Here is a 10,475-nt window from a genome sequence, read left to right on the forward strand (position 1 = left end):
ACTATGACTTCTTGTACTTACCCACAACCACTTTTGTATCAAGGACATTTTTTTTATAATATGTATATTAGCTGATGCCCGCGACTTCGTCCGCGTAGATAAAGGGTTTCTTAAAATAATAAGCAAGTTTGGAATTGCAGATTATCTCATGTATTATTCTGGTTCCAGTATTCGTTTTCGCTCCAGGTCCCAACATATTATATGAATCTTACTTCGAGGTAGATTGCTATGGCAAATTGAACCTACTTTTGGTATAGTTATAGCTCATCGACGTGAATTACAGTTTTTCACAAATCCCGTGGGAACCATGGATTTTTCCGGGATAAAATGTTGACTATGTCCTTTCCCAAGCTCAGTATTTTTTATTTATTTCAGTAGCTTTGGTTTAATAGCGTAACAAACAAACTTACATTTACATTAACAATATTACTGGGGATTAGTAGGGATGTATTTACCGTCGATCTTAGAATCTTAAGCGTAATCCATCATATTACTATCTTTTAATAATCATCTTAAATTGTATTACAGGTGATACTACTCTCCGTTACCACCATGATTTTGGCAGCCCAACTACCAAACTCATACCTACCTCCTGGATCAGGCAACCATGGTTCTACCAGCAGTGGTAGACTACAAGCAGAAGCTGAAAGGAATGCTGCTGTTCTGAAGTTAGACCAAGAAATCAAAGGAGATGGTACGATCTGCTTTATCAAAATATTATTGGCGCACTTAATTTGTCTGGCTGGATAGACTACTGTTCATTTATTCCTGTATGAATTACCATCATAATATAAATTTGATTAGCAATTAAAAATTAAGAATCAATATCATCTAGACACAATAAAATTGTAAGCGTGACTTGTTTGTTTATAAAACTTTTTATCAAAAACGAGTTATAGGAGTTGTACCTATACAGCTATGTAATAACCAGCGAAGCAAAATAATAGTTTTAGAATTTTTGACTATTTGTGTATGCACTTGGGTACGCTAAACCTCAATTATGGATAAGCCGAATATAACTTGGATTTCACTGGTGTTTTTTTTTGCAAGCTCTCAGTAATTTTAATTATTATTTAAAGCAATCGGTGCACAGTAATAACAGTTAAGTTATGTTATTTGAAATAACACGTCGAAATCTACGTGGACAAAGTCGTGGGTCGAATACTTTCGGTGATAATACGATCTGAGTCATAATGCATCAAAAATATCGGAACCGAGAGTAAAAAACACCTGTTACTTACACACTCTCCCTTTTAATAAGTGTTCTGCTATTAATAGCAAAAATAGATCAAAGCAATAAAATATAATATATAAATTAAAAAAAATATCAATAAATTGTAAAATAAAATATTATTAATAGGTTTCCGCTACGCGTATGAAACATCGAACGGTCTTCAAGCAGAAGAGGAAGGCAGCAATGGTCAGAGTCGTGGAGGTTTCTCCTACACGGGGGACGACGGTCGAACTTACACGGTGACCTTTACAGCTGGAGAAGGTGGTTTCCAAGCCCAGGGTGCTCACCTGCCTGTACCACCTCCTACTCCTCAAGAGATACTTCTTGCGTTAGAGCAGAATGCGAGAGATGAAGCAGCTGGAATCTTTGATGATGGTAAGTTTATCGTTATATATAACATTAGTTCTTAGATTTAAGATTGCTGTCCACTGCGCTCCAACTAGTTGCCGCACTACCTAAGAATAATAGCTTTTTATGACGCCAGCTATTAGATGCTTATGTGCGTTGCATCTTGTCACTGACTGGCATCTTTCATCAAAATTTTGTAACATATGCTTCGTGTTATTTAACATTGAAATTAATAAAATACAAAATAACTATTTTTTATTATATTAAACTGATGATACATGATTCCAGTGTCTTTCTTACTTAATTTATTACTATTCTTAATTTTTCTTAAATACATTCATGATTACTTCACACCAAGTGATCCGTACGCTCGTTTATATAAAAAAAAGACTATGGTATAAAATGTTTTGTATCTTACAGGAACATATAAAGCTGAAGGCGACGACAAACATCAATCCAACAAGGCTTCATCTGCTAATCACCAAGGAAAATTTAATAAAAATTCTGGCTATACGTACTAAACAAAAGCTACAGATGTATTATTTGGTTAAATAAAAATTTGATAATTCAATTATTGATGTTCTTATTAATGATATAAAATAAGACAAACTGACATTTTGTAATTACGTTGCTATTTCAGCACGAAAAGATGGTTGTCAACCATTTCTAATGAAAAATTATGAATAAGTAAATAATCATATTGATCGTTGCCAAAATCTAGAATTTGTTAGAAGTTTATATTAATATGACTGACTCTACAGACTTTGCACTAAATATAAATAAAATACTGGTTTTTATGAATTTGTCAATAATATTTCATAACATAAAGAATTAATTCGCAAAATATGCTCCCTGTTGTTATAATGAAATTTTTTCACAGTAGAACAGCACTCAATCCGTGCGTCAATCAATTCACTCATAGAAAATATATCCATACAAAACACATGTTGGAAATAAAAATAATTATGGGTCACAAATAGAGATATAAACTATCATATCTTTCAATTTGGACTAAACTGGACTCTATGAAGTAATCCCCATTAAAATCCGTTTATTAGTTTAGATGTTTTCTAGAAACAAACATCAGGACCCTGGATTTCTATATATTAAGATAAATCCAATCAAAGTTTTAGTAAAATAAAACTGAAGTTAATAAAATATTTACCGTAGAGGGTACCTACCCTTTAGCCTCTAGCTTTTCTAGTTTAAAACAAACTTGGCTAACTATTTATAGGTAACAAATTCGTGTCATTTTCTCAGAAAAATAAAAAGCCGGTTTATGCATAAAACTACAAAACCGTAGTGAAAACTGCAAGGCGAAGTATGCAATTGGAAATGCAACTATACTTACCAACACCTCTCACATTATTATGTGAGTCTCATTCAGCATCCACAATATAGAGAGGTAAACTCGCCTTACTAATTTTTCACTTCAAAGGAAATAAAATAAAATAAATATTTAAAAAAGGTACAAGTTTATTCATAGAATAAATAATTCGCGTTTCGATCATATGATCAATTACTATAAAGTATTATTATGGTCTATCACAATATCATAAATTTATATTTTCTTATCGCTTTTTCGCGTTTGAAGCCTCGTAAACATTTTGACATATGATTGAAGAATATTTTTCACACCATTATAAATTGTGGAAGAAGTATAGATGTATACAAGGTATTGTTTTGTCTTTATGTTATATTCTTAACTATTTTTAAATGTGTTATATTTCTATAGTATAATGGCATTTTTCTATAAAAATACTATATACTATACGAAATATAATTATGAATTAACATTACAATTAATAATGGAGAGACTCAATCTGCTAAGTTATCACAATATTGCTTCTTTACTAGCATATCCTAACTGTCAAACTACTCTATGTCTAATCGTTAGTTTGTCTGTAGCTGAGGTCGTGCTTAGAATTTGTTGTACTGTCTGAAGCCTGCTTGCGCACGCGCTAAGTTGGGCTGCACGATGGCACCTCCGTATTTAGCGGGGTTGTATTGTCCTGGAAATAAATAAAAAAAATATATAGAGATACAGATATACTGTTGTAAAAAAAACATAATATTTTTAAAAACTCCCTGGCAAATGATAACATAATATATTTTTTATTTAAATAAATATTCTGAAATCTTAGAACCTTAAATATTTAACACAATAATATCCACATATTTTACTAAGTATGTTATGCTTAAAATTAAAGCGCGCGTTGATGTCTTTTCTATCGGTGAAGTATTATGTATATTTAGATTTAATAAATCTTAAGTTTAGATTTATATAATGTATTTGAATTTGTCTTATTTTATTAATACTAGTTAGTTTAAGGTTAATAGGAGTGCTGAAAGTTCGTTAGTTTTGATATATTTCCAAATTTTGATATAATAAAATATAATAAACAAAATAAAAACTAAAGTGTCATCCCACAAAGAAATGACACGAAACATCATAAGAGATCTTTAACAGTTGGTCTGTAGCAATACTAAGAAGGTTCTAACTTTAAGGAAATGCCAACTTAATCTTACAAAACATACATTTTGATTGTTGCAGAACAATCGCCACACTAGCAACGATCCATCACATACACATTGTTTCATTAAACCTATTGTTGTCTGCAACCATTTGAAAATGAACTTTCGTCAGGCTCGTTAAAGCTCTTTTTATGTAATAAAAGGCTTTGGCAATGCAAAGCTGTTAAATCATTAGACTACGCGATTATCGACTTTATTACAAAGACTATAAGTGAGTTAAAGAAGCAAGTTATTTGAAGTGAAAGGTCAAACGGAGAGGTCACATGGCCTTCAAATAACCACCTTACAAAGCAGTTAATCTGCATGCATCGGATAACAGATGCAATTTTAGAATTCCATGATAAATTTAGAATTCCATGATAAATTCTTTTTTTATGCTTTACATTATAAATGGCATGTGAAGTTTTAGGTCACTTACAATGTTTTCAAATTGTTTTAACGACGGATGAATTTTAGCAGATTTGGTTTATTTTATATCACTCTAATGACAGTAAGGCCTAGATTTCGATAGACTTCTAGTCTTAGTATCAATCGAAGCCTATTGAGTTTTTTAACGTAAAACGTTCCAAGCCACAAACATCACATTTTAAGGAATTCATGTTTAAATTTAATAAATATTATATTTCATACATGTGGGTTGGGTTACTAAGTCATGATGTCATTTAAAGAGTGACAGTAGGGCTGCCATGTTTTGTCAGTGCGTTAATATGAATCACGTGACCAGTTCTGTGTTCTTAACTCAATATCGACATGATTGTGGTTTGGAACGTTTTTCTGGAATAGCATCCAATTAAGCAATACATAATCAATATTTTATTACTATAAGAAAACAAAGGAGCCCATCTTTAATTTAAACACGAGAAGAATGAAAGAGTTCTCAATAATTATATATTAAATCAGACAATATTATAGTTTGTTTTTCGCTATAAAAATAATTTTTACTTATCGAAAATATCCGTAGCACGCTCAGTACATCAGCTCATATTTTTGATTCCACTAAACGTTTTTCTTTAATAGAAACTCATAGGAAACAACATGTATTTATAATATGTGTAACAAAACAATAAAATGACTCGCGACATTGTTTCTTTCATCAGGTGTGTTACGGTTATAAAAAACTTCATTAGGAAATCATTTAGTTAGCATTTATTGATCTCGTAAGACATTGCTTCATAAACCAGTCTTACACATCGGTCCTAATGTTAGGTCTAAGGTTAAATTTCATAAGTTGAAACTAAATTATACACCCATCATGCCTCTGACATTAAATGAACATTCTTTGTGGATCGTATATTTGAGATATATTTGCAATTGATTTCAGATAACGTGTACATTGCCGAATATTATTTTTATTACTAAAAACATGAATTTCAGCTATACTTCGAAATAATTTTAGTTATATTAGATTGCTTTTAAATTTGAAGTTAACATAATTTTCTAATAATTTCTTATCAATTTATGCATTTGGCTTAGAAATGCTATGTTGCAACTCGTACAAAGATATGGCACGAATAACTCGATTTCCAGGTTCAGTAATTTGTATGTTAATAGATTAATAGAAAGACATTGCATATTGCTAAAATGTTCATAAAGATAAAATTTCTTGAAGTAGATTTTGTACCTTGTGTTTTACTATTAATACAAATTAAGTTTTACTATTAATTATTCTGTTACTATTATTAAGACTATTCTATACTATATTTGTGAGAATACTTTGCTACCGAAAGCAAGTAATTAGAAAAAAGACTGGAAATAGAAGAAGAAATAATTAAATACATCAAAAATTTTAACGAATGATGAAAATAATGAATATCATTTGAAAGCTTTTGTTTGAAGTTGATGAAAAAAAATAAACAATGTTTTGAAGTTAAAGGTTTCCAAAAACAACAATATGAAAAATTGACATTGTAATCTTTTGACTATATAACAACTAATTTGTTGTATCGTTAATAAGTTAGGATTATGTGCATAAAAGATTTAACTTTATCTTCCATTCCATGTTTGTCCATTTATTATCGTGTATAGATTCTTCAGTTATTCGCACAGGTCAGTTAAGTTTTATATTTATCTAATGAAAAATCATCCACTTGTCACAATGAAGTTAAAGAATCTTTATGTACTCTCCATATATAGGTAGTCTTACTTATACTTAATAGTTCTTTAAAACAAAACATATTTTTCAAAAAAACATCAGTCATTTTTGACTAGCTTGATTTATTCTTAATAGCCAATGTTGAGATTTAAGATTGTGTCACTTCAATAATATCCAAATAGACTCCAAAAGTCAATCTATACTTGTGTAATAATATGTTTTCGAGAATTCGAAAACTTGCAGGACTTACCATCATCAATGATACCAGCGGCTTCATCGCGGGCGTTTTGCTCCAAAGCCTTAAGGATTTCTTCTGGAATTGGAGGTGAGGTTGGAAAATGAGCAGCCTGGGGTTGGAAACCGCCTTGGTTAGCGACGTATCTCACAGCGTACACCTGGCCGTCATCACCAGTGTATTGGTAACCACCCTGAGCTTCGATGCCATCAGCCTGGAAACATGAAACATTATTATTTATCATTGTGTGCTCATATTAACCTAATTAATTCTAGTTAACCTATGAAATAGTTTTAATGTACGTAACTCAATTAAATAAATAAATTCCAATACCTTAAGTAAAAAGTTTATTTTATTTTTTATTTATACACATGTGCGGAATTGAAAACTAGAATAAATACTTCATGCTGTATCTTAGTTCGTTTTTGTGTGTTTTTCTACTCGTTAGTTTCTTTTTGTGTATGTTTTTTCAATAATTTAAAGTTCATCATCAACAGCCGGAAGACGACCACTGTTGGACAAAGGTCTGCCCCCATCCAACGTATTCCGGCGATCTTGATCAGATCGTCGGTCCATCTTGTGGGTACCAAAACTGCGTCTTCCGGTACGTGGTCGCCATTTGAGGACTTTTCTGCCCCAACGGCCATTTGTCAGTCGATATATGTGCCTTGCCCACTGCCACTTCAGATTCGCAATCATTTGGGCTATGTCGATTACTTTGGTACTCTTACTGATCTCTTCATTTAAATTTTAAACTTAAACGTAAATAATTTATTTAATGGCAGGGATATTATTACCTAGTATTAAGACAATAGGATCAAGCCCGAATGCTTAACGTATACCGAACATAATCATTAGCCTACAAAAAACAAATTTAAAATGAACTATTGTGCCGGATTGACCTCGTAACACTATTACATGATAAAATTAATTTCAACACTATGATATATTGATTAGATGGTGGCATCTCATAAATATAATTTAGCATAATTTATAATAAATTATCTATAATTGGAGTCCCTTTGATGCGTCAGTAAATGTTAAGGTTCGGAGCGCGACATTTGGAATAGGTTGTGGTCTACCCATTGAGTGATTGTGTCTGCAGAGTGGCCCTGATAGTGTGAGAACTAGCCACTGTCTTGCGGTTTCACTTGGGATTCAATATATCTAAGTTTTGTATGATATTATAATCTTAATCTTAATGTTAATGTAAACTTCGGTAGATTTAAAAAAAATGCTCTAGATTTATCTAATTTTGTCTTCTATTATGGCGATTATTAGAGATATCAATGAGAAAATGTATAAACCGTGTGTAATTTCTCTCACTATTTATATGAGTTATTACAATAGAAATTAAAATGATTTCTAAGACGAATACTTTATACGACTAGATAGTCTGTGACAGCTGTGAAAACGTCGAAAAACGCACACTAATACAAAGTGTCATATAAATCGCGAGTGTAAGACGTCACGCACACTAAACTAATATTCCTGGCCAGTATATATCGGTTGCGTAACAGCAAGATACTCTTTCTAGACGTATTTATTACTTAAGCTTAGAGGTTTAATTCGCCCGTGATAATGCAGGATGTAAAACGTCGGGGTAAAAATTATGTCAATATTATTAGAAAATATTGTATGCAATCAGTTATTTGAAAACAGAACTTTGTATAAAATAATGTTTTTAACTTATTGATTTTTTTTTTAATAACCAACCTGCGATCGATTAATATATTTATGACTCTATAATGTTTTTTTGTTAACAATATTTTACAGCTTAAATTAAATTAATAACCTAAGAGTATTACATGAATAGGATCTGTAATATCCTATGCAATACTTTTTACATCTCAAATCAACACTAAGTGTTTTTATGATAAATATAATGCAAATTTTCTACATTTAATGTTTAGCTCGTACCGTTTTTATCTATAACATTCATTAGTCTCGCAATAAATGACATTAAAAAGTGTTTCGAAACGGAATATTTATAATATATTACTTTTATGAGTTCTCTATATTCCTACACTATTGCAATCGTTCTATTCGCAAACTTACGTAATAATTTAGTGAGTAAAGCTATTATTTTCATTGATTCTAATTTTACTAATAAACCAACAAAGGTTCAAATTTCAAAAAGCCTCATTGTTAACTTTTCTTATAAAAAACACTATGTCCATCCCTGACAACACTTTTCCAGAACTTTTCAGTTACTCCTGTTATCATATTCAACGGAATTGATCTCATAAAAGTATGATAACGCTTACAAACAAATATATCCGTTACCAATATCATTTAAGAGTAGCACTATATTGTACGCTTTTCTCTCCGTCTGAAGGTTAGTCGTAATTCGAGGCTTTCCCGTGATAGAGTGAAAACCATGAATTAAATTATTTCAGTTGCGAGGCCTTAATGTGGTTTTTTAGGGAACAAAAGAGCAATTCCGACAACAGCGCCACGTTGTAATACCAGATGAAATAATTGTTCGCGGCTTTTTAAATAGATGTGTACGCTTTAGGTATAGCTAATAGCTGATTGTCTATAGAACTCGATGGGTTATTAAAACAACCTTTGATAATTTATACGTCTAGATAGACAGTCTATCTAGAAAGGAACGAAAACTTCGATAAACATTGAGGTTGACAGTTACCCTCTATTTTGAGTAATACACATACATTAATACAAAGTGACATACAAATCTCAAGTGTAAGACGCGTTGTCACGCACACTAACGTAAAAAACCTGGCCTGTTTTCATCGCTTGTCTAGCAGCAGGAGGCTCTATGTAGACGCATAAATATTTTTTATCAACCTTTTTTATGGTAATCAAAGAATTATGAGCGTACTGCTCCTAAAGACTATCCTACAGTGTCCGCAACATAATATTGATTACCATATATTAAACGAAGACAAATATGCTGATACAGTCCAACGACTTGTGTTTTAAAGAAATCTGTCACATGACATACCTCACGACCCTGTTCCTCAGCCTTGATACCGTTTTCTGTCTCGTAGCTCCATCTGTAGGAGTCTTCTTTGACGTCAGCATCATAAGCCAGGATCCTGGCGTTCTTGTCTAGGGAATCTTGGGGCCTGCTGGGCTGGTAGTTTGGGAGTAAAGCGGCGGCGGCGAAGCCGATGAAAGAAGCGAGGACGAACTGGCAAATAAATTATTAAATTTGATTTAAGAACAGCATTTTTCAGTAAACATATTGCTCAGTAAGCGTACATTTTTCTTTGATGTTACGTTATATATAAATAATTTATTTCCAAGAACAGGTAGTTTAATATAGAAAATAATTTAAATGCAAGTTTTAAAATTCAACCCTAAAATATTGGCTTTATTTTTGTACACATATTCTAGACATCATAAGATAATAAATTAAGAAAAATGTTTATTTACTTAAAATCATAATTAGTTTTTTAAACATATTTTCTCAATAAATAAACATTCAATTATTTTAAGATAATATATATTTAACAATGATAACATCCTTTTTTAATAGGTGTAAAAATAAAAATTATTGAAACATAAATTCTTACATTAAAAAATATAGCATAAAATAATACAAGGAAGATAAATAATCGAGTAATATCTCAGAATCGATTTCTGATTCGATTAACACTCGATTATACTCACCAGTTGCATCTTGTTTGTGTGGGGTCGTAGTTGAAACACGAATGATATCTCGATGCGTCGTACCCCATATATATACATACGTTCAGCGTTACAAAATTCATTCTAGATTATAATGAAACAGCTTTTCTCAATAAATAACTGAACTTTAGACACTTTTGCGTAAGTTTTTTTGTGTGGGCTCATCTAAAATCGTATCACTAATAAACTATTATTCACTTATAGGTTACATTTAAAAAAGAAATATCGAGAGTTTACGTTTAGTTATACATAATAAGAGTTTTTTTATAAACATTTTTATAGACAATCATTACTTTTAATTAGAACATAAAAATTTAATATTGTTTTTTATTTTCTACATTTAAGACAGTTTCACGAGAGTAACATAGAAGTGA

The 10,475-nt window shown here is 31.2% G+C and overlaps 2 protein-coding genes across 2 annotated transcripts; one reads left to right on the plus strand and one right to left on the minus strand.

The window, feature by feature from the left end:
- Positions 1 to 522: 522 nt before the first annotated feature.
- On the plus strand, positions 523 to 2,114 carry LOC126972128 (pupal cuticle protein 27-like; the record flags this gene model as incomplete). Its single annotated transcript, XM_050818722.1, has 3 exons — positions 523 to 694; positions 1,361 to 1,609; positions 2,003 to 2,114. Coding segments are annotated over 3 exons (522 nt in total), but the record flags the coding sequence as incomplete, so codon positions are not given.
- Positions 2,115 to 3,040: 926 nt separating this feature from the next.
- LOC126972120 (cuticle protein 3-like) lies at positions 3,041 to 10,195 on the minus strand. The gene is made up of 4 exons (XM_050818711.1): positions 10,084 to 10,195; positions 9,413 to 9,601; positions 6,460 to 6,658; positions 3,041 to 3,594 (listed from the first exon to the last, which is right to left on the minus strand). The coding sequence occupies exons 1-4, from the start codon at positions 10,159 to 10,161 to the stop codon at positions 3,503 to 3,505; spliced, it is 558 nt and encodes a 185-aa protein (XP_050674668.1). The 5' UTR covers positions 10,162 to 10,195; the 3' UTR covers positions 3,041 to 3,502.
- Between the last annotated feature and the right edge of the window lie 280 nt (positions 10,196 to 10,475).

Source organism: Leptidea sinapis, chromosome 25 (genome assembly GCF_905404315.1).
Source record: "Leptidea sinapis chromosome 25, ilLepSina1.1, whole genome shotgun sequence".
Taxonomy (NCBI): domain Eukaryota; kingdom Metazoa; phylum Arthropoda; class Insecta; order Lepidoptera; family Pieridae; genus Leptidea; species Leptidea sinapis.

Coding starts and splice junctions, on each gene's coding strand:
- LOC126972120 (XM_050818711.1), bottom strand. CDS start 10,161: ATGTATATATATGGGGTACGACGCATCGAGATATCATTCGTGTTTCAA. Junction 6,659..9,412: donor CTGAGGAACAGGGTCGTGAG/GTATGTCATGTG, acceptor TCATGTTTCCAG/GCTGATGGCATCGAAGCTCA. Junction 3,595..6,459: donor CGCTGGTATCATTGATGATG/GTAAGTCCTGCA, acceptor ATTTATTTCCAG/GACAATACAACCCCGCTAAA.